The sequence below is a fragment of the Carya illinoinensis genome, chromosome 14 (genome assembly GCF_018687715.1).
Source record: "Carya illinoinensis cultivar Pawnee chromosome 14, C.illinoinensisPawnee_v1, whole genome shotgun sequence".
NCBI lineage: Eukaryota > Viridiplantae > Streptophyta > Magnoliopsida > Fagales > Juglandaceae > Carya > Carya illinoinensis.
Genome location: NC_056765.1, coordinates 24091149 through 24116511, shown reverse-complemented (window position 1 = coordinate 24116511; position 25363 = coordinate 24091149). Strand labels below are relative to the sequence as shown.

General features: G+C 36.6%; 2 protein-coding genes across 10 annotated transcripts; both read left to right on the top strand.

Annotated features, from left to right (window-relative positions):
* Positions 1 to 411: 411 nt before the first annotated feature.
* On the top strand, positions 412 to 10441 carry LOC122293177. 6 transcript variants are annotated; one of them, XR_006237188.1, is made up of 6 exons: positions 412 to 702; positions 1838 to 1916; positions 2241 to 4519; positions 4611 to 4700; positions 8429 to 8701; positions 8983 to 10441. XR_006237188.1 is itself a non-coding variant. In XM_043101667.1 (4 exons), exons 2-4 carry the CDS (start codon positions 1854 to 1856, stop codon positions 2625 to 2627), a joined length of 576 nt encoding a protein of 191 aa, XP_042957601.1. In that variant the 5' UTR covers positions 412 to 702; positions 1838 to 1853; the 3' UTR covers positions 2628 to 2857. The 6 variants fall into 6 exon arrangements, 1 of the variants encoding a protein (XP_042957601.1); XR_006237187.1 differs by having other exon boundaries at positions 8420 to 8701; XR_006237190.1 differs by lacking the exons at positions 8429 to 8701; positions 8983 to 10441 and adding an exon at positions 2007 to 2137 and having other exon boundaries at positions 4611 to 4978.
* Positions 10442 to 12209: 1768 nt separating this feature from the next.
* Positions 12210 to 25138, top strand: LOC122295029 (receptor-like protein 6). Of its 4 annotated transcripts, none has more exons than XM_043104037.1 (3): positions 12210 to 18899; positions 18987 to 21263; positions 24930 to 25138. In XM_043104037.1, the coding sequence occupies exons 1-2, from the start codon at positions 18023 to 18025 to the stop codon at positions 20681 to 20683; spliced, it is 2574 nt and encodes an 857-aa protein (XP_042959971.1). In that variant the 5' UTR covers positions 12210 to 18022; the 3' UTR covers positions 20684 to 21263; positions 24930 to 25138. The 4 variants fall into 4 exon arrangements, with proteins under 4 accessions (XP_042959971.1, XP_042959970.1, XP_042959968.1 ...); XM_043104036.1 differs by having other exon boundaries at positions 12210 to 19199; positions 19275 to 21263; XM_043104034.1 differs by having other exon boundaries at positions 12211 to 21263.
* The last annotated feature ends 225 nt before the right edge of the window (positions 25139 to 25363 follow it).

Genomic DNA, 25363 nt, shown 5'->3' with positions numbered 1-25363 from the left:
AAAATATAAAAATAAGTAAGTGAAAACAAGAGTGCATTAGGGGAGGTTTGGATTTAAAATTAATTTTAACTAATCTTATCTAATTATTATAATTTTTGTAAATTTTCATAAAAAATATAATAAATAATTTAAATTTTTACAAATCTCAAAATAAAAATAATATTATAATAATATTTTATTCAACTTTCATACTAGTTTATCTAATCTTAAATCACTATTTAATTTATTCCTAACAAGAAATAGTGATAAGAAAATAGCAGGAAAAAAATTGTATATAAAGAAAGAGAAAAAAAATAATGAAATAACAATGAATAAAACTTTTTTTTATATATTTTATGATTTCTTAGATAATTTATAAACAATGAAACTTCTATTTCAAACGATTCTTTAAATAATTTATAATTTCTTAGATAATAGATAAGCTAGTGAGAATTGTACCTTTTGCTTGCTGGCCATCCCAGCCTCGCAGGTCCATTCCTCGGCCGAGAATACAACTCTAAAAAGGAATATATATTTGATTTCTGCAGATCGAGCGACACCGCTCGAAAAGAAGAGAAAATCCCATATAGAGGCAGACGCAGAGAGCGAGGTGGGGATCAAACCCATCACAGAAGAAAACCAGCTAGCGTCGTCGAACCCCCATCGTGCCGTCGAAGAATCTGAGCTGGTGGTCGATTTCTGAAAGAGAGAGTGCCGTCGTGGGTATGAGCATTCTTTGTTACTTTGTTTTATGCAGTTTTTGATTCCATATGTCTATAAGATTTGGCTTCTTGTAATGAAATGTTATTCCTTTCTGTAAGTAAAATGGAAGGAATCCAAGCCTTTGGCCACCACTTGTGCATCGGAAAAGAAAAGAACAGAGAGAGAGAGAGAGAGAGAGAGAGAGAGAGAGAGAGAGAGAGAGAGATTAAATTCCTGCGCATTGTAATAGAAAGTAGGGCTTTTTTGTTTTGATTATGAACATTTTTTCACGGAATCACTTTGGACCATATCATTGCTAAAGTCTCCCAGTAGTTTGAAACAACAATGGGGAGGATGCTGTAGACCATTTAATTTTGTTGCAATGAATAGCTTGGCTTTGCAGTTCCTCTGGAATCGGTTTCACTTTGTCTTGGTTGTGTCTCTCACTTACTTGCACAATGTAGTAATTATACTGATTTATTTTGCAGTTCTTCTGGCCATGGATTTTTCCTTCATATAAAAGCTGTTCTCTAATATACTTCTCTCGATTTTTTTTTTTTTTTTAAGTAAAGAGGGTTATAAAAGTTTAGAATAAGTGTTTAAATTGGTTACATTGCACTCGAATCCATTAAAGTGATAAAACTGATTATGTGGCAAATTACCAAAACTCAAAATCATTCAAATAGAGTCTAGCATCACCATGGTCTGCACAAGATCAACGAAAACAAAAGAAATTACCAACGGAAGGACAGTTCAAAATTAACCAAAATCAAGCATAGAATACAGACCAAGTAAAGATATATTCCATATACTGAAGCTTTATCCCTCTGCTTGGAGATCCACTGACCAAGTAAAGAAAGAAGGATATTATAGGCTTCAATCTAGAATATGCTTCCAGTAGTACCATTTCCATCATCAAAAGCGGAAGTGGTGGCTCCTTTTTTTCTGAATTAATTACAAATATATAAATTAGAATGAACAATTCTTGTAGGCGTAATTATTTGTTTTCAATTACCTATTATGTCTTGACAATCAAATTATGAATGTGTGTGTATAGATATATAATATATATACATATACATATCGTTTGAAGAAGTTTTTCATATTATTTAAGTAATCTCTCAACTAATCTTGACTGGTATTATTGCACATGCAGTTCATTTCCTCTCAACATGGGAAAAGGGGAAGAACAACCATCTCCACTAACACCATCTACCTCAAATTCTCCAACTGCAGTATGTTATATCTTTTAAAAATTTGTAAGACTGTGTTGTGTTGATATTTATTTCCAAATTACATGAATAACTTGTGTAATAACATGTTAGGATAGGACATACCATCAACTTGTCCAAACTTCACAAATTACATGCACAGTTACTATGGACCACTTCCTATGTGGTTACCAGCTTTTCCGCCATATCTAAATGGCTACCAATATCCAAGCAATATTCAAGTGGTGATGCAATTGTGTTCTTGTAATTTTTTTAATAAGTTGTTTTTTTTTTTGTTTAAAGTTTAATGTCATAGATTTTTTATTTTTATTTTTTAATTTTTTGCAGAATGCTAGTTACCCTACTCCTCTCATGACTACATGCTCCGCAACGAGTGGAAACGTTGATATAGAGGAAACACCCGATTGTAGGGAAACTGGTATGCCATGTACCTCATCTAAAGTTGAAGAAAGCAAAGAAGATAGACTAGATTCATGGGAAACCGAGGATAGCATTGCTGGGACACCTCAGTTAGAGGATGAAGTTGGTGGTGATATGATTGAGGAGCCAAAATCGAGGATGGAGTTTTATTCTTTTGAAGAATTAATGAGTTATTATAAGCAATATGCTAAGAATTGCTGGTTTGAGGTGATGACAAGAAGGACTGAGAGAGGAGATGATGAGACTGTTAGATATGTCACTCTTGGTTGCCCGTGGTGGGAAGGCCCGGAATAGGACGTTGAATGTCTCCAGACCACGTTTGACAGGAAAGACAGAATGTAAGGAGATTAATGCCTTAAGAGTTGATGGAAAGTTTTGACAACAGTTCGTAATATCCATAACCATAGTCTTAGTCTAAATAAATCTCGTTTCTTTCAATGTAATAGAAAAACGAGTGACTCCATAAATAGAGTCATAGATACGAATGATTTGGTTGGCATCCAAATGAATAAGAGTTTTGGATCTCTCGTCGTTGGTGCTGGTGGATTAGAGAACCTCTCGTTTTTGGAAAATGATTGTCATAATTATATCGACAAGGAAAAACATCTACGACTTGGGAAAGGTGGTGCTAGAGCGCTTTGAGAATATTTTTGTAGGATGCAATACAAAAATCTCGATTTCTTTGCATTGATGGATTTGGATGATGATGGGAGGCTAAAAATTGTCTTTTGGGCAGACCCCGTAGTAGGGCAGCATATCAGTATTTCGGTGACGTGGTCACATTTGACACCACGTATTTGACGAATAGATATGAGATGCTCTTTACTCTATTTATTGGTGTAAACCACTACAGCCAGTCAATTTTGTTGGGAGTGGGATTGATATTCAATAAGGATACGGAAACGTTTGTGTGGTTATTTCAGACCTGGTTGCAGTGTATGGATAATATAGCTCCAAAAGCTATTATCACATATCAGGATAGAGCGATGAAAAATGCAATTGCTATTGTCTTTCAAAAAATCTGACATCAATTTTGTTTGTGGCATATACTGAAGAAAGTCCCCGAAAAGCTTGTCTCTCATGCTTCCTACGAAAGCGGGATGAAAAATGCATTGATGAAATGTGTGTATGACACCCAAAGTGTTGAAGAGTTTGAGAAATGTTGGGATCAGTTAATCACCACTTACAACTTGCATGAGAATGCCTAACTGCAAAGTTTATATGCTGAGTGTGAGCATTGGGTACCTGCATTCTTGAAGAAGTTTTTTTGGGCTAGAATGAGTACAACACGGCGGAGTGAGAGCATTACTGTTTTTTTTTATGGTTATGTTCATGCTAATAAGACAAACTTTAAAGAGTTCGTCGACCAATTCGACAATGTGCTGAAAAAGAAAATTGAAAATGAAAATAGCATGGACTTCTACTCATTTAGCGTCACCATTCCCTGCATATCTAGATCTCTAATTGAAAAGAAATTTCAAGATTTGTACACAAATGCTAAATTCAGGGAAGTTCAGCAGCAACTTACTAGCATTATTGATCTGGATCTAGAGTTACGTTAGACAGATGGTGTAGTTAAGACCTATTTGATAGAGGATGAAGTTTGTGTGGAAGAGTTCACTAAGCTAGTTACACATTCAGTGGACTTTAGTGAGGAAGATGCAGCTGCAAATTGTTCATGTGGTTTATTTTAGATGAGAGGTATATTGCGTAGGTATATTTTGGCCGTATTAAAATGTAACGGTATAAAATCTATGCCAAAGAGGTATATTCTAGATCAATGGAAGAAGGACATTAAGAGGAGATACACGTTAATCCATTGTAGCTATGACGCAGGGGATCAACGGGCAGATGCTAACAGATATTCAAGTCTATTGAATATTTGTTGTCAGATGATTACTCATGCAGCGGGTTTGAAAAAAGCATACCGAGGATGCAACACATAAGTTGTATGCAATGATTGACTTATATCGTGACAACCATAAACCCCATCAATGACCCTTACAGGTTCCAATGTTGGTCGTACAACACAAGTAGGTGGTAGTTCATAGCAAGTACTCAATCCACTAGTTGTGAGAGGGAAAGACAGACCTCCATCTCTGAGAAGAGCATCCAGGATGAAGAAAGACATGTGGAAAGTTAAAGCGAAGACGACAAAAGCACCAGTCAAGGGAAAACGTAAACAGGTCCACATTAATTAATTTAAATATACATGTTTATGCTAGTAATTTTGTTAATGCAAACACTTACAAATGAGTTTTGTTACTTGTTTATCAGAGAGATGGAGGAGATACACCAGTGCTGGACACGTGCAGGAATTTATTTGGCCCATAAAAGATAAATATGTCCAATGTTGGACACGTGCAGGTATATTAATTTTGTTATATTTATAATTGGACACATGGAGTATGGATCATAACTGGTGCAACTTTGGTGACTTTTAAGTTTAATATTGGTCAATTTGTGATCACCTAGGCAGTCAATTTCTCTTCTCTTTGAGAGAACTTCTTGATTGCACTTTTTTAGTTGTATTTGTAATGGACATGGCCTCTACCACTTCTTGTTTAATTAGTTCTTGCAGTTGTAATGGACATGACCAATGCCTCTTTAATGGGATTTGTAAAAGGAGAAATTATTTACTTTCATTTTTCTTTTCATTTTTTCTATATTTTAGTTGGCAGGTTTGTTTCAATTAATTATGGGCAGGTTTCTTGTTTAATTAGTTCTTGCAATTGTAATGGACATGGCCAATGCCTTTCTAATGGGATTTGTAAATGGAGAAATTATTTACTTCCAATTTTCTTTTCATTTTTTCTATGTTTTAGTTGGTAGGTTTGTTGTTGAATTCTGGCCAGGTTTCTTCTTAGTTAATGATGATTTGTCAAAGCAAATACTTTTAAGACTTTTGTGCCCCTACAGATGCTTTGTTACTTGTAATATTCGCTTGCACTTAGCGCCCCTACATATCTCTGATTTCGGTTCCCACCTTTCACTTTGCTGGTGACTTTAGAGAAGTTTAGTCATTTTGGGAGGGAGCTGTCATTCATTACCTATTAGATTTTATGCAGGGCAATATTTTGATTTCATTACTAGATTTCCGTTTACATGTTTGTTTTATAAGAAGCCAACAACTATTCAATAGATCTGATAAATTAACAAACTTTGGACACTAATAAAAACCGAAAAGCAACAAACTGTGGACATTGATATAAACAACTTAGATACACATAGCAAGTTGTTACAAAGATAAGGTGGCTATACCATTGACTTAACATGTAAAATATGTGGCTATCCCATTGACTTAACGTGTAAAATGGGTGGCTGAGATAAGGTGGGTGTACCATTGACTTAACATGTAAAATAGGTGGTTGTACCATTGACTTAACATGTAAAATGGGTGGTTGTAAATGAACTTTTAGGCCTTTCTATTTCTAGATGGAATAACAGATAAATAGGTGGCTGTACCATTGACTTAACGTGTAGATGCTTAATGTGTACAGTGTAAACAACAACAATCAACTGCTGAAATCATGCTGCAAATGCTGGCTCTTTGTTGTAACTCTATTCTATATAAATGAAAGAAACCAATGGAAAGAGGTATTCAGATCTTTTGACATGGTATCAGAGCTTCTATTCTGATTATCATTTCTCTGTGGTCTTAATTTTTTGAGTTGCGACAATATTTTTTTTCTTCTCTGTTCTCACACGTTGGTGAGTTGCTGAGTTGTGGTGAGTGTTTTCTCGGTGCTTGTGAGGTTCCGACTTGTGGGCTTGTCACCTTGGTGGTTGTTGGTGGCTGTCGGTAGCTGCAGGTGATGTTTTAGTGACAGTCGGCATTTCCTGTGGTGGTTGACGGCGTTTGTGGGTGGCTTTGAAGCTTTTGGCAGATTTTGTGTGTAGTTGTGTGGTGATCGACCACTTATGTGTGGCTTTCAGCAGGTTCAGTTCCTCTCTGTTTCTGGGCAGTGTTTTTATTTCCAGTGCTTGCTTTGTGGTTTCTGGGCTGTGTGTGATGCCCCCAAATCCCCCCATACGGACACGGGAAAATCGAGACGTTCGGATGGTGACATCACGGGTCACCACCCTATTACCAAGTGCCAAGTGTGTGTATAAGCAACAAATGTGCACGAAGAAATATGCAGCAGATAGCAAAGTTATAAACTAAGTACCAGAATTTTTATTGTTTAATACAAAACCGTTCAAAACATACATAATAAAATATTACGAGATACAAATATTGTTTCAAACCAAACTACAAAGCATAATTTCCAAATCAAAACTCCGGCGGAGCTGCCTCCTTGGGCTCAGCCTTCTCCTCTTCCTCGATCTCTGCACCAAAATCTACGGTACCAAAAATGGTGCCGCAGGTAAGTAAAGATTCAAACGCCACAAGATAAAAATACATTAAAACTCAAACAATATGCATGAAAGAATGCAAATGCGCATATCCCATAAAATCACATTTTTTTCCACGCACGCCAAAATCTCATTTTGGCCCAAAACATATTCTTTAAACATAAGCTCGCCATTATTCCCGATAATGGCTCAAAAACCAGACCGTTAGAGCATTGTAGGCGGGACTTTACCACCATCCCTGCTCACCACTGTCCCTACGCAAGCACCGTAGGCGGGAATCACAGGCGGGATTCTACCACCGTCCCTGCTTACCACCATCCCTACGTGTGCACCGTAGGCGGGATTCTACCACCGTCCCTGTTTACCACCATTCCTACATGTGCCTCTGACTCAAACCAGTCAATCCAACCGTTCACATATACCATAAATCATTTCTCGCTTACAAGCCCAGTTTCCATTTTACAAACACATGTACATGCATGCAACTACACGAAAACCCGGTTTTTCCTTTTTTAAACATGAACATGCGTGCACTATACAATGCAATCATCAAGGCACAAACCAACCAACCAATCACAAATCAACAAATCAAGTAACTCCGTCCTCAATCCATCCGACCCCCGAACTCTTCGGACTTAGTCCGGAATCAACCAACCAGCCAGATGATTTATTGTAAGAGCAAAATATATTTAAATCTAAAAGTAGAGTTTGGAAAATACTTACAGCGCTATACGGTATTTTTCAAAAACTCGCGGCGTTGCAGATGACGGAGAAAAAACAACGTAACAGTGTATTTTACACTCTGGTCGTGGGTAATAAATTACCTACTTTCGAACGGGGACAAACCAAGACACAAAATTGATAGGGAATGACCTTGAGATGTTATGAATCTAAAGGAAGTGAGCTTTGGCCGTGGGTGGCGGTGGAAACGGCGGTGGAAGTGGAAAAAAGCAAAATCGGAGTTGAGCTCGTGGGAGCTGCTCCGGCAACGGATCGAGGCCGGAAATGGGTGGGTTAGGTCGGCAAGAGGTAGGGGAAGAAGCTGTGAAGAGGTGGTGGCTGGAGGTGGAGCAACGGCGCTGAAAACTACTCAAAACCGTGCGGAAAGGAGGGGTTGTAGGAGGCTAACGGTGGCTCGGATGGAGGAGATTTTTGGTGGGGGTGTTCACCGGCAGGAGGGGAACCGAACGGTGGGGGTGATGTTGGCCACGTCGGCCGACGGCGGCGGGTCTGGGTGAAGAAGGTTGACGGCGACGAGCCTGGGTGAAGAAGGTTGGGGACGATTGAGTCTCACCTTGTGACCAATCTTCGTTGTTTTACTACGGCTCAGGCTATGTGGGATTATCTTCACCGTATTTACCACCAAGATCATAGTGCTCGGAAGTTCTAATTAGAATTGGAAATTAGTAATTATAGTCAAGGCAATTTACCTATTGCGTAATTTTATTATGATTTTATTAACCTTTGGAGCGAATATTCTGTCATTATTCATGCTAAGGTTCCTCCTACGGCACTTGTGGCTCTTCAAGCAGTTCATGCTGAGAGTCAATGCGATTAGTTTTTAATGAAACTTCGACCTGAATTTGAGCCCGTTCGAGCTGGTTTATTGAACTGTAATCCAGTTCCTTCTTTGGATATATGTTTGGGAGATTTGTTGCGTGAAGAACAACGTTTATCCACTTAGATGAGTATGACTTCTGAGAAGGTCTTTTCTGATACTATGAATGTAGCTTATGCAGCACAAGGAAGAGGGAGGAACAAGTTGTAATGTCTCAGTTGCAAAAAATTTGGTCATATTGCTCCTAACTGTCCTAAGAAAGTTTGTAACTACTGCAAGAAAGAGGGTCATATCATTAAAGACTGTCGCGTACGGCCTCAGAATTGCCAATCCCAAGCTTTTCAGATTGCTGTTCAGTTCTCTTCTTCTTCGGAGCCACCTAATTCATCTGTTCTCATACTAGCAATGGTCCAACAGATGATTGTGTATGCTTTTACGGCCTTAGGCCTATAAGGTACGGGTACTAACTCAACTTATTGGATTGTTAATTCAGGCGCTTCTAATCATATAACTGGTAATATGATGGGTCTACATGATGTTTGTAAGTATTGCGACATGCAAACTATTCAAATCGCTGACGGCAGTACTCTTCCTATTACTGTTGTTGGTAATTTGGGCTTTTCATTTTGCGATGTTTTTGTCTCTCCTGGATTATCTACCAATTTGATTTCTGTTGGACAATTGATAGATAATAATTGTGATATTCACTTTTCTTATGGTGGTGATCTTGTGCAGGATCAAGTGTCGGGGACGGTGATCGTGAAGGGGCCTAAAATAGGACGTTTCTTTCCCTTACAGTTTTTTATTCCTAATGTTGTTTCTTTTGCTTGTACGGCTACTACCAATACTAATGAAGTCTGACATAAGAAATTAGGTCATCCTAATTCTGTTGTCTTGATTCATCTTATGAAACATGATTTTTTGGGCAATAAAGATTTTTTTGCTCCTGTATCTTTTGATTGTGCTACTTGTCGTCTTGGTAAAAGTAAAACCTTACATTTTTCTGCGCATGGTAGTCGTGCTTCTAACTGTTTTGAGATTGTGCATATTGACGTTTGGGGTGTAAGTCCTATTATTTCTCATGGTCAATATGGTTATGACGTTTATTGATGATTATAGTCGATTCACTTGGATGCATTTTCTCTGTTCTAAAGCTGACGTGTTTTCTGTCTTTCAAAAATTTGTTGCGCTTGTTGAGACACAGTTCAACACTTTTATCAAAACTTTATGCTCCGACTCAGGGGGGAGTACATGTCATTCTTTTCAAACGTTTCTTCAGCAAAAGAGGATCATTTCTCAATGTTCTTGTCCTTATATTCCTCAACAAAATGGAGTCGCTGAGCGTAAGAATCGTCATCTCTTAGATGTAGTCTGTACTTTGTTGATTGATTCTTCTGTACCTTCGAAGTTCTGGGTAGAAGCTTTATCTACTGCTATCTATTTGATCAATCGTTTGCCTACTGACACACTAGATTATGATTCTCCTTATTTTCGATTATTTAGCATATCTCTTGAGTATCAATCTTTTCATACCTTTGGGTGTGTTTATTTTGTTCATCTGCCACCCTGTTGAGTGTCACAAGCTTGCTGCACAGTCTGTTACGTGTGCCTTTATGGGATAAAGTCCTACTTAGAAAGGATTGTTTGTTATGATGCTCATGCAAATAAATTCTGAATCTCACAGAATGTGATTTTTTTCAAAAATCAATATTTATTTCAGTCTCATGTTATTTCAGATCCTCCTATTACTCTTCTTCCCACTTTTGATGACGTGTTTTCCTTTATTAAGCAATTTCAATCAGGTATGGTGTATCATCGTCGTCTTCCTCCTTCAATGCCCATTCCAGACACTGATCCATCATCGGATTTTGCTGTTCCTATACCTCGGCACTCCACCTTGGTTACACATCTACCAGATAGGTATGGTTTTCCTCACATCTCGCTTACTACCACTCTCAACACTATTTCTGTTCACTCTTATACTCAGGCATCCACCCAAGCATGTTGGCAGCAAGCCATGCAAGAGGAAATCCAACTCTTCAAGACAATCACACTTAGGACATTGTAATTTGTCCATTTAATGTCAAACCTATTAGTTATAAATGGGTATACTTAGTCAAGTTTCGAGCTGTTGGCTCTAGGGGTGAGAATTGGCCGGTCCGGACCGGCCAAACCGACCGGACCGGATTCGGTCTGGTCCGGTCCATTTTTAGGAGGACCGAAGTCATTCGGTCCGATCTTGGTCCAGGGGTTTTCCACTCCGGACTGGATCGGACCGGACCGAATGAAAAAAATAAAAAAATATAATTTATATAAATAATTTTATAAATTAATTATATAATGTTTTACTTATACTAATATACTAATACTAATAGTCTAATATGGTATTAAAAAAAAATACTAATAGTCTAATATTATAATAGACTATAGTTATACTTATATTAATATAGACTATATAGTTATATTAAATACTATAAGTAATACTAATACTAATATATAGCTAAATCACTATAAGTATAATTGTATAACTATATATATTTAGTATGAATGTATTATTATATTCTTTAATGTATAACTATAATATATAGTACTACTATATATATTAATATATTAACATATTATAAGAGTTATAGTATAAATTATAATATAGAAATTATAATATACTAAATCACTATAAAAATATAACTAATACTAATATATAGCTATACAATTAGTCTACTATTAATACTATTATATAGTTATACTTTTCACTATAATTAGTATTAATATATAGTTATATAGTTGCACTAATACTATTAGTCTATTATATAGTTTAAGACTCTTAAGTCTATTATAGGATATATGGTTATAACTATACTAATATTATTAATACTAATAATGTAGAAAATAGTTATACCAATTGATTGATTCAACATAACTAATACTACTGATATAATATAGCTATACTAAATTACTAATAGTTTAATACAAATTACTGATAGTTATACTAACTGATTGATTCAGCATAACTAATATTACTTATACTAGTATAAGTTTATAACTATATATATTACTAATAGTTATAGACTATTAGTATAGTCTATAAGAATTTATAGACTATACTAATAGTCTATACTAATCGTAAATTATAATACTAATACTATAAGTAATACTATACTAATTTATACCCTAACTCTTATAATATGTTAATATATTAATATATACTAGTACTATATATTATAGTTAATAGTTATACATTAAATAGTATAATAATACATTGATATTAAATATATATAGTTATAGACTTATAATGGATTCGTAATATATAGACTTTACTAATAGTCTATAACTAATCGTAAATTAATAATAACTAAATCATTATAAGTCTATAACTATATATATTTAGTATTAATGTATTATTATACTATTTAATGTATAACTATTAACTATAATATATAGTACTAGTATATATTAATATATTAACATATTATAAGAGTTCTGGTATAAATTATAATATATCATATATTTATAAATTTATAATGTATTAGTATAATTAACTTAATATGTAATATGTTAGTATTAAATCACTATAACTATATAGAGTATTAGTAATATAGTATTTAATATAACTACATAGAGTATTAGTAATAAGAGTATTACTATTATTTAATATAGTATGACATAGAGTATTAATAAATGTGTGGTGTTTGAAGAGATATAGTAATACTAGTATATTACATATAATATTACTAGTATTACTATTATTACATATAATTATTAGTTATAGTATTAGTACTAGTGTATTATTAGTTATAGCAAATAAATTAATAACTATTACTAATTTACTATATACTAATAGACTAATAGTATTAGCCTATTATTAATATATATAATAGTATACTATATATATTAAATATATCACAATATAATTACATAAGTATTAAACAAAATGTCATAGGATTTAAAAAAAAAAGTCGAATGGGGTCGGGACCTTAGGGAGTTCGGTCCGGTCTAGGGTGGGAAAACCCTGGACCGAATAGGTCTGGTCCGGTCCGTAAAACCTCCCTGGACCGGACCGGACCGAACTCACCCCTAGTTGGCTCACTAGACATATAATGCCTGTCTCATGGTTCTTAGGAACCGACAGGAGTATGGTATTAATTATGAAGAAACATTTGCACCTGTTGCCAAAATGACTACTGTACGGACTATCTTGGCACTTGCTGCATCATAAGGGTGGTCTCTCTAGCAGATGGATGTGAAGAATGCTTTTCTACATGGGGATTTGAAGGAAGAAATCTATATGTCCCCACCTCCCGGCATGTTCGCTACACTTTTCTCAGAGGTTTGTCAGCTACGCCGATCCTTATATGGATTGAAACAGGCTCTGCGTGCATGGTTTGACAAATTTCCCTCTAACCTGCTTACTTTTCATTTTACTTAGAGTCAATTTGATTCTTCTCTTTTTCTTCGTAAGACTTCTGTAGGAATCGTATTGCTTCTTGTATATGTTGATGATATTGTGATTACTGGCTCTGATATTGAGTTAATTAAGCAATTACAACAACATCTCAATGCCTCTTTTCATATGAAAGATCTTGGTCCTCTGCAGTACTTTCTTGGCCTTGAGGTGCATCTTACTCCAACTGGTACATTGTTACACTAGCACAAATACACGTAAGATGTTATTTCATTGGGTGGTCTCCAATCGGGTAACTCTATTTTTACTCCCTTGGAGATAAATTTTAAGCTTCGTCAGGAAGAAGGGGAACTTCTATCAGATCCATCTTTGTATCGGAAGCTTGTTGGTAGTTTGAACTATTTGACGATTACTTGTCCTGACATTTCGTTTGCCGTGTAGCAAGTCAGTCAATTTATGCAGGCTCCTCGACATCTTCATTTAGCTTCTGTTCGTCGCATTATCTGATATTTGAAGGGGACCACTACATGCGGATTGTTCTTTCCTAAAGAATAATCCTCCTTACAGTTGGTGGGGTATAGTGATGTTGATTGGTCCGGATGTGCGGATACTCGCCATCCTGTTATTGGCTGGTGCATGTTCTTAGGCAATGCACTCATTTCTTAGAAGAGTAAGAAGCAAGACAGAGTTTCCAAGCCCTCTACTGAGTCTAAGTATCGTGCTATGTCTTCTGCATGCTCTGAGATGACATGGCTTCGTGGGTTATTGGGGGAACTTGGTTTTCCTCAGCTGCATCCCACTCCTCTTCATGCTGATAATACTAGGTGCTATTCAAATTGCCGATAATCTTGTCTTCCATGAGTGTACGAAACATATTGAAGTTGATTGCTATTCATTTGTGAATCCTTTGACAAACATATGATTACTCTCCCTCACATTTCCACTAAACGCCAAACTGCAAACATATTCATTGAAGCTTTTTCTCAGCATCGGCATCAGTTCTTGGTTGACAACTTGATGCTTATTGATCCACCAGCATCAATTTGAGGGGGGATGTTACAAAGATAAGGTGGTTGTACCATTGACTTAACATGTAAAATAGGTGGCTGTACCATTGACTTAACATGTAAAATGGGTGGCTGTACCATTGACTTAACGTGTAAAATGGGTGGCTGTAAATGGACTTTTAGGCCTTTCTATTTCTAGATGGAATGGCAGAGAAATAGGTGGTTGTACCATTGACTTAATGTGTATATACTCAATGTGTACAGTGTAAACAGCAGCAATCAACTGCTGAAATCGTGCTGAACATGCTGGCTCTTTGTTGTAACTCTATTCTATATAAATGAAAGAAATCAATGGAAAGAGGTATTCAGACCTTTTGACACAACTAACTTCTAACACTAATCTAAAATCACTTATAGACTATCAAGTAACATGTTACAACAAATGTAAAAGCCCAATACACATGGAGTAGTGTGCATGAACGTCTTTTTTCAGCTTCACGTACAACAAGCACCAACTCCTTAAGAAACTCCGCATTTCTATTGGATAGCACCAACTCAAATCTCATCCGCTCTCTTATGAAGATTAATCTCCCTCTTTTCGATATCGTTGAGTATCTTCTTTAGCCCTTTCTCATTTCTTAATGGTTTATTGTGAGTTTCTCAAAGATCCGACATTCTATATCAATCCCCCTTTGCCCACTTGAAATCCTTGTAGTATGGTAATCCCTGGGATTTTATACATATTTTGGAAAAATATTAGTGCACATAATATTAATAATTTAACTAAACATGAATTTAGTTACCTCTGTGTTGTACTTTGGATAACCTAAGAATGGTTGTCCAGGATTTCTTGAAATATTTGAGTATCTCAGTTGGGCTTCAACCTCACAGAAATAGAATAGTTGACCCAGAGTTCATTTAGCAAAAGATGAAGAAGACATCGTCATGGATGATGGCATATTCTTATATTAATCCGCACATATTCTTATATTAATCAAATACCCCGATGAACTGTCATTTTAATTGCTTGCTACCATAAATGTTCACTTTCATGAAATAGGAACATATAGCCTAAAGACATTAATAAAACTTTACAGATAATAGGAAGGAGCCATGATAATAATTGAAAAGACAAAAACCATCATTTCAATTGGTCAAGTTTGATGCTCTTTACTTTCTTTTATTTTTGTTTACAATAAGGGGATTGTATCTTCCCCCACCACTCCACACTTGATGATAAATGAAAATGCAAAGTGACCCATAGGCAATTGACATGATGCCATTTTTCCCAAAGTAGTCAAATAAAAGACTACATGCACAAGATAAGTACAAGATCTACCATAACACAACTATATTTATTTTGTGACTGACCCACTAAAAGTAGAGGTAGCAATTCCATTGCAAACAAGTAATTTTGAGTTTCGATGAACTGGTAATTAGTGGCTCATCTTGGATGATTCAGCTATGAGAGATGGACAACATTAAACACTTGTGCAAGTCTACAAATGCTTGTAAAAAGGGAAGCTCAAAATAGACTCATTGACATATAAGTCTAAATGTGACACTATGAAAAGTGAAAGCTCTTTGAGGCATTTCATCGAATACTTCTTATGCACTCTGTTTATTGCTTTCCTCTTCACGCATCAACAAATATTTTCGACAATTTAAACTAGATTTAGATTGAACATAAAACATATCAATAACATATTTCCTCAATTTCATGCAGGCCCAAATGCCATTATTTAGATTTAGGGTTAGGGTTGGTTTCCAAATTTCGAAATCAGGTGCAATTTTGAATTGGTGATTTTGGGAATTTTGAAATGGTGGGTTGAAGAAACACTACAAATGGGAGATTTCAATTCGGTTTAGGGCATGCGTAGAAACACTACCAATCATTGGTTGAAGAAACACTACCAATGGGGCACGGCTCGGTCGGAAAATAGCAAAGACGAAGAAGATGCAAACCAGTAGATGAGAAGAACCTGTCATTGTGTTTTGTCTTCATGGATGTGGGGAAGCTTGCTCCCGAAGCCGAATTTGCATTTCAGATGAGAAGAAGATGCAAAGAAGAAGATGAGAAGAAGAAGATGCGAGGTAACTGATCTTCATGTTTCGTCTTCGTGGTTCTCTATGGGGAAGCTTGTTCCCAAACCCGAATCTAATCTATGGGTTCTCGAAGCTTGCTGCGTTTCAACCTAGCTGAATTTGAACGAAACGTCCCGTTTCATTTTTACACATGGATGGATGTGCATGCAGTAATTCCTCAACCCCTGGTGCGAGTAGAGTTTTTGTATCACTAAACTCCCAGCCCCATCCCAGTTTGATCGTCATACCTCTCACTTCTAGACTCCAAACCCTAATCTCTCCTCCTCTCTCGCCCTTCTCTTACCGGAACTCGCCGAAATCACCGTTTAGCATAGTGTTTTTTGCCCATTGACTTCGCCAGGTTCTCCAACATGCAGGTTCTCCAACAAGTAGCATATCCAAGTTAAGAAAGGTATCCTTTTTTTTTTTATAAGTAGTTAAGAAAGGTATCCTTTTGCTCAAAATTCACATTTTCATCTTCTTTGCTTGTATGGTTTCTCTGGAACAGTCCGTAGAATTCTAGCAAATGGTTTGCAAATGGTTGCTAGTCTATGCCTTGAGAGATGGAATGTCATCTTTAGATTTTTCAAGCATGGTAAAGGCAGGGTAGGTTTATCTTAATCGAATTGTGAACTGGGTCTTTCTTTGGGTCTATTTTAAAGTGGCTAGCTCCTAATAGATTCTGATTCCCTAGGATTTTAGGTATAGGGTTTGTTTGTTTCAGTGGCTTTTACATTCAAAATTGTGGTGGTTTCTTTTTTCATTGTTCTCTTTTCTCTTCTTGGCTATTTCCAATTTTTGTGAATCTAGAGCTCCTTTGCTGTAGAGTAACTTTGCTTTTGTGAATGCTAAATCAAGGTGGGAAAATATTGCAATATAGTTGGAATTTATGAATTTTTCTCGTTTTTGTTTTAAACTTCTAATTTTCGTTATTTTTGCTGTTGATGTTATGATTTTCTGCCAAAAAAAAAAAAAAAACCCTTATGGTACTTCTCTTTTGGTGATTGTCATTTTAGCTTTGTTTGAAATGGTTGGCAATGTTTTCCTTTTATATGTATACATTATACAACATTTGCTAGAACTGTACAAAAGTTTCACAATCTTTTTATATGCCACCTATTGTCAGAAGCCTTCATAAATATTAATACCTATCCAAATAGAATTTTCTCTTGGATGCAACACTTTGCTTTTGAAATTTTTAAGAACAATTTTGTGTTGGATATAGGTCTAAGTTGATGGTTTACCAAGTTAACTCTTTGTAATATCTTTCTTTTTCCCCTTATTGGTCCTGTTCATCATACATGCTGTTGACAGAACATTGGCATTTGAATATGTCAAAAGATTGATGTTTTTAGCATTTAACTCTTCAGTATTTTTTTAGTATTAATCAAATTGTGTAACATTAAATGCTGTCTATGCCATATAATTGGAAGAATCAGTATTACGTTGTTCTGTAGTCCTTGAGTCCAGGGATCTCTTTGTTGGTAAAACAAGGAAGCAAATGGGGCTAGATCCTCATGTTGTCCAAAATTAAAGTTGAGTGCTTGTGGATGGCTTGTATACATACTTGGGAAAACAATTAAACTTGAGAGTTTGTGAGCAGCTAAACATGATTTAGCTCAAAGATTGTGATGGTGTGGATTATATTACATTGTATAATTCAAAATTATTGCTGAATATATCATTTTTTTTTAATAGAAAGAGATTACTTGTTCAAACAATTTCCAGAAACTCCATCCACAGTTAATTTTGCCTCATAAACTCCAGAAATGATTCCTACCACATCCTTTTATCATTTGCTTAGCTTATGAGCCGTTTCTTTCCCAATCCTACCCATACGGTTCACCTTATAATAGCTGTGAAATCTTTGAACTTCTTTGAATGTCAGTTCACCACATAGTCACCATTGCATCCTCAGCTTTTGATCATTATTGAGGATCAACACGTTAACGTGTTAAGTAAGCCAACAAGTTTTTTTTCTATGCAGAAAACTCCCTGCTATGGTGAGAAAACGAGGAAAATCATAGCGGGGCTGGCCAACATGTTAGTAGTGGAGTGATCTCACAATCACAATCTTAAATGTGCTTGAAAAGTCAAGCACACCTTTAGAGAAAACCCACCCCTTTTTCCAGCTCCTCCTAAATATCCATTCCAGTTTTCAGTCAATGTTTCGGAAAGATCCGCGGCTACATTATCATCGAAAGTTCTAAGTTGCCCAAACTCCAAATCGGCCAACAAGATCGTGTTCCTCAACTTATCTTTAGTTCTTCATGATCAGCCTACAATGAAAATTCTATTCTTGATTTCATGCCTTTCCTTGATACCTCTATGCTCACTTTTCCTCGAAGTCTGTACGTCAGTGGTGTCTGGCCAATGTCTTGGTGATGAGCAATCCTCGTTGCTTCAGTTGAAGAACAAGCTTGTGTTTGACGGTGCCTTGTCGGCAAAATTGGTACATTGGAATGATAGTGCCGATTGCTGTTCGTGGGAAGGCGTAACCTGCAGCGAGGGTCGTGTTATTGGTCTGGACCTCAGCAATGAATCCATCTCTGGTGTGCTTGACAATTCTAGCAGCCTTTTCAATCTTCAGCATCTCCAAGAGCTAAACTTGGCCTATAACGAGTTTGATTCTTCCCAGATTCCATCCCAGTTTACAAAGCTCAGCAATTTGACCTACTTGAATCTGTCAACTGCAGGCTTTGCTGGGCAGATTCCGCTCGAGATTTCACACCTCAAAAGGTTGGCTACTCTTGATTTATCCATCCTTTCTTACCGGAGTACTTATTTGCTTATGCTTGAGAACCCAAATCTATCTACGTTAGTTCAGAATCTTTCGGGGCTTAGGGAACTTCATCTTGATGGGGTAATTATCTCATCAAAAGGGTATGAGTGGTGTCAGGCCCTATCATCTTCACTGCCACGTCTAAGAGTGTTGAGCATGTCAAAATGTTATCTTTCTGGGCCTTTTGATCCATCCTTGCAGAATCTCCAGTCCCTCTCAGTTATTAATCTGGCTCATAACCAGTTTTTTGTTCCAGTTCCGGAATTTTTTGCAGACTGCAAAAACTTGACATCCTTGAGTTTCACCTCAAGCAATTTGAATGGGAAGTTTCCAGAAAAGATCTTTCAAATTCCAACACTGCAAAGGCTTCAATTATCAGGTAATCCGATGCTACAAGGTTCTTTATCAGAATTTCCTCGTAATGGAAATCTTCGAACCCTAGTACTAGGGGGTACTTGTTTTTCAGGGACATTGCCGGATTCTATTGGTAACCTAAAAATGTTGACCACAGTTGATTTGAATAGTTGCAATTTTAGTGGATCAATCCCAAAGTCAATGGCAACCCTCACACAGTTGGTATTTTTGGATATGTCATACAACAATTTCACAGGACCAATTCCATCATTCAGTATGGCCAAGAGATTGACAGAAATTTACCTTACCCATAATGATTTAACAGGTAAGATTACTTCCACTCAATGGAAAGAACTTCTGAATTTGAAAAATCTTGACTTGAGATACAATTCGCTTGAAGGTGGTCTTCCGATTTCTCTGTTTTCCCTTCCGTTATTGCTGGAATTACAACTTTCCAACAACCGATTTTCTGGCCAACTTGACGAGTTCCCCAATATTTCTTCTCACCCACTATACATCCTTGATTTGTCCAACAACAACTTGGAAGGGCCAATACCGATGTCTATTTTTGAACTCCGGGGCCTTAAGGTCCTCTACCTTTCTTCTAACAACTTTAATGGGTCAATGCAGCTTGATTCCATCCAACAATTGAAAAGCCTTTCAAATCTTGATCTTTCATTCAATAACTTGTTGATTGAACACAATGGAATCAATTCTTTGGTATCCCTATTTCCTCAAATCAGCACATTGAAACTTTCTTCTAACATTTTGAAAACATTTCCTGATTTCTTGAGGAGCCAATCTTTATTATTGGAACTAGACCTTTCCCATAATCAGATCCAAGGAGAGGTACCCAGTTGGATCTGGAAACTTCCTAATCTAGCTCGCTTGAATCTCTCTTTTAACTACCTAGTATCTCTAGAGGGACCGTTCCTCAGTTGTCCAACTTTAAATATGCTAGACCTTCGTTCCAACCGTCTCCATGGCCAATTCCCGGTTTTTCTCCCCAATGTTGTGTACTTGGATTTGTCAAGGAATAATTTCAACTCTTCCATACAAAAAAGCATTGAGAACTTGCCCAATACCACTAATTTCTTCTCCCTTTCAAGCAACAAATTCAATGGGAGTATTCCTGTTTCAATATGCAATGTTACATATCTTCAAGTTTTAGATTTGTCAAACAATTCCTTCAATGGAAGAATTCCCCGGTGCTTGATTGAAATGAGTGAGATGCTAGGAGTGCTAAATCTGGGGAGAAACAACCTCATTGGCACAATTTCTGATGCATTTTCGAGCAATTGTCATTTACAAACTCTAGCTCTCAATGAAAACCAACTAGAAGGGGAGTTGCCAAAATCTCTAGCCAATTGCACAATGCTGAAAGTCTTGCATATTGGGAACAACCACATCGAAGACAACTTCCCTTGTTATTTGAAGAACAGTTTCAGTTTGCGTGTCCTTGTTTTGCGATCAAACAAGTTTTATGGGTCCATTGGTTGCCTGGGGCCGAATGCCACTTGGCCGGACCTTCAAATTCTGGATCTAGCTTTCAACAAATTCAGTGGAAAACTATCAAAAAGTTCCTTCACTGCATGGAAGACAATGATAGCTGGTGACGATGAGGAACAGACAAAGCTGAATTATCTTCAATTTGACTTTTATGGATTAGGTCCTCATCATTATTACCAAGATACTTTAAAGATTGTCAGCAAGGGTCTTGAGCAACAGTTCGTGAAGATCCCAACAATCCTCAATTGTATTGACTTTTCATACAACAATCTCATTGGGCCTATTCCTGAAGAATTATGAGAACTCAAATTGTTAAATGTTCTCAACTTGTCAAATAATGTCTTCACTGGCCTAATCCCATCATCTTTGGGAAAGTTGAGCCATCTTGAGTCACTAGACCTGTCAAGCAATGAGCTTACAGGGGAGATCCCTTTGCAACTCGTAGATGGTCTTATTTTTCTGTCAGTCCTCAACCTTTCATTCAACCAACTGTTTGGAAGAATTCCACTGATCAAGCAATTTGCTACATTTTCGGAAACTTCCTATGAAGGGAATCAACGATTATGTGGCTTCCCTTTGAAAGAAAAATGCGAGCCAATACCTCTACCTCCAACATTTGGAGAAACTCCATCCGATTCAAGGATTGTGATTAATTGGAACTATCTAAGTATTGAATTGGGATACGTTTTCGGCTTTGGGATTTTCATTGGGCCGCTTATGTTTTGGAAGAGGTGGAGGATATGGTATTTCATAAAAGTTGATGGCATTCTTTTCAAGATCTTTCCCAAACTGTATCTTGGAAGAAAAATCCAGCATAGACCAACACAAAGAAATCGGGGACAGAGACGTCGACAATCCTTTTGAGGAGCAATACAACCAGGTTTATAAAACTTTTTCTTTGTTCTGCTTTGTTTCAAATTATATTTCGAACACTATTAATGATATCCGTAACTGGTGAACTGTTGAAGACGTGATATGTAAGCAAATCTTCCCCTTGCTTTTACCCAGCATGGATGGTTGAATTTATATTAAAATTACTTGCAGACTCACTAGCGTGGGAGTAATTTATTTATTTATTTATTTTTAAATAGAGAGGGTCACATGTCCATTAGTGACCCCCATAGCTGCAACAAGTGAATTCAAGTACCTGTCCTCACCCACCTCATAGTATTGAATCCATCCTTCAGTCTTCCAGATCCTTGAAATAGTCCATTTGAATGCCTTTCTGTTAACTATCTTATTTGCTATAATCATTGCGAAAAGACAACATCTCTCTTGTTCCTCAGCCTTGTCCAGGATAGAAGAAAGCAGTATCACCTTCTTTTTTTTCCTTGTATGTAAGGCTAAGGCCTTCCCACTTTTTTGTCAACTCCTCCTCCATGTACCACCTCTTCAGACTAGTAACAGTCTAAGAGACACACCTCTATGCTAAGAGAAAAACCTCACCCTTCAAATAAGGAGGTAACTAAAAACCTTTGAGATCATCGCCGCTTTTGAAACTGGAAATTGCTCTAATTTGTATAAAGCCTTGGTTTAAGTTTGATCGTTAAGATAATGAAAAAGTAGTCAATAAATTATATATAATCTTGATCATTGATTCTTGATAGAGAGTACTATTGATAGTTGATACTACTCGGTAATATTTAAGAGGATGATACTAATTAGTTAATATATCTCTGTGAGTTGTTACTTTTATTTTTTTTAAGGAGAAATTGACTTCATTTCATTCAAAGAACCAAAATTACAGTTGTGACTGATAAATACAGAAAAAAATCAAGATTACAAGCCAAACTACTCATCTGTTTAGGGCTTCCCCGCATACAAATTTCTTTATGATGGGCATTATCTTAACTTTTATAAGCTCTCTAATGACAAAACCTTCTGAGATATGAGACTCTATAAAAAAAAAGATACTAATCCCGGTTTGTCTGAAAATACACCACTCTAGAAAAATAAAGATAACCATCTCCTAACCTCCAAAGAAGGAGAGGGAAAACCACCTCCATTGTAACACCCAGGCCAGCACCAATGCCACTTGAGATTATAAGTTTTTATTTTTGACGGATATTGATTATAGATTTTTTCTATTTTGGGATTGCTAATTAGGTTAAAATTATTAATATTTTTATGGAATGAGTGAAATTTGTTTTAACGGGCCAAGAAATTTGTGGCACAAGTGAAATTTGTGGCACAAGTTCGTTTATTTTAGAAGTTAAGTCGAAGCCCAAACTTTGAGCCTCAAAGCCCAAGTCCGTGAGAAGCCCACTAGCATTAGTCTCCACACCCATGCACGTCTCCCATGCACGTTTCTTCCTCTGAGCTTTTCCCTTAGGGTTTTTCCAATCACCTATAAATATTCATACTTTCCTCCCTTGCATTTTAGAAACTACGCACTGCCGCCAACCTCTACCAAAGCCCTTCCTTGCAGCACCTTCGCAAGCCGCCAGCTTCAAGTTGTCGTTCACCCTAGCTCTCAGCCTTGGCATTTGGGCAAACTGAGAGAATGAAACCAACCCCGTCATAGCTACACGTTCAACCCAGCCACTGCATGTGAGCCCCTTCAAGCGGCAGCTCCACTCCATCTTGCTGCAGCAACCCAAGCAGAAAACCACCCCACCTAAGCCCATGGTTAGACCGCCCTAATGGAGCCACTGCATATCCTCACGGTCACCACCTGAGTGCACGAAATGTTCACCATAACAACCTTTGTTTTTAATCTAGAAAAACAGAGCATAGTTTTGCTCTCAGCCCGTGCGTAGCAGAAGCTGAGTGACGTCGCTGCACACCGCGATCCACCATCGCACGAACCACTGTTGATCTACAGTCCTACTTGGTCGCCGTCACCCTCATGCCGTCTCGGTATGCACAAGCCGAGCTCCCTACATTTCATCTCTCTGTTACTTTCTCTCTCTCTCTCTCTCTCTCTCTCTCTCTCATCACCTTCTCTCTCATTCCCACAGTTCACTGCCGCTCCCTCAGCCACCTCAATGCCTCTTTATCGTTGCTTCTCAATGAGTTTCTCACACGGTTTCTCCTCTGGTGTTTCTAATCTGAAGCTTCATTTTGTGGTAGCCATTTGGGTTCCACCACACATATTGCATTATTACCTATAGGCTCTCCCTATCATGTGTATTCAATGAAAGACTCTTAAGTTATTTTTTTTTTTATATTAATTACACCCTTACCCTTTAGTTGGAAGGAAGTGTTGGCAGATTGTTTTAAAATATTTCAAGGGGGGCGTCTTGGTCAAATTTTGAGTAGTTAGCAGTTGTTACAAAACACCTAGTGGTATCTTGTGCGGGTTCAGATTTGACTTTTTAAATAGACTTGTGAATGAGTTAGAATTAGGCTAAGTGATTATTAAGTGGATATTGATGAATTTAGAAAGTAATGATATTTTTGGGTTAAGAGAACTTTAGGTTTATGAGGAATTAAAGTAGGTAATTTGAGTATTTTAGGTACGATTACAAGTTACGTTTTCAATTAGAGATTTATTCAAGCTAAATGATTTTTTATAGGTGACGATTGATTATTCGTTTGGCATTGTTGTGAGGAATTTCTGAAAGACTAAGAAGTTAAAATAAGTAGGATTCCTATACTAGACTTTGTATAAAAGAAATGAAATGAGGTTGATTTTAAAAGTATGCATGTTTGTTTTGAAAAAAAATCTAAAAACAACCTCAATTATGTATTCTGAATATGCAAAAAATCTGTACAAGAGAAAGTATTTTTTTAGTCATGGTCGGTGTAGACATGAGTTAATTCTGTGCATTCTTATGCAAAAAGAGCGAATATAAAATTTATGAAAATTTATGCATGTGATGTGAAGATGTTTTAAATATGTTTTTAAATATGTGAAATGATTTTGATTTATTTCAGTACTCTGTTTTGATATAATATGGCATCTGAAAAACTTTTGGCATGATTTTATGATTCTGGTACTGATATGGTGATTCTGATTCTGTTTTACTCTGATATTTGGCCTTGTGACAGGATACAATAGTGACCCCTAGCCCTGTCATGGGATACAATAGTGACCTCTGGCTCTGTCACAGGATACAATATTGACCTCTGATCTTATCATGAGATATAATAGTGACCTCTAGCCTTGTCATGGGAAGTTATAATGACCTCTAGCCCTGCCATGGGATATAATAGTGGTCTCTGCTTTGAGTGCAATTGCTTTGGTAACACGATGATTTTTGTTCTGCTTGGCTTTTCGCATAATGCACAACCCTACCGCGTAGGTTAAACATGGTCTCTATTCTGATATGATGCTCTGATATGATATGATAAGATGAAAATGTTTAGTCATGTTGTGTCAAAGGCATCTTTAAATATAAAAGTTGGTTTTTGTATATGAATAGTTTGAAGTGTTACTCTGATTTTCTGATGATAAGTATTTTTGAGATTTGCATATTGAAACTGAAATGTTTTGTTTTTGCATTATAAACTCTGTGAAAATGCTTATGTTTACATACTAATATATGTTTTCTGCTTACTGAGTTGTTAATAACTCACCCCTTATCTCCACAATATTTTTCAGATGAAGCGAATGCTTAGACTGATGATCAAGAATAGAAAGTGGGTACAAGATTTGCTAAGTGTAGGAAATAAGTATTGAGATTATTAAAATGTTATTATTTTGTAGTTTGATATTTTGTATTGACTAGATTTATTGGGATGTTGACAATTATACTAAGCCTTGAGTTGTCGTATTTATGGTTATGGAGTCTTTGAAAGTGGATGATGATACGTTTATAGAGTCTTTGAAATATTTATTTATATTGTGAAAAAGGATTTAGGTGACTTGTAGTAACTCTTCGACTCCATTCGGGACCGGGGCGTTACACCCATCTTCCAAAAGAGGAGCGGGAAAACCATCACCCATCTTCCAAAGGAGGAGAGGGTTCTGCTGCTATGGACAAAATGTCCAATAGCCTATTTCTTTTATTTTTACAAAACACAAACAACAACACC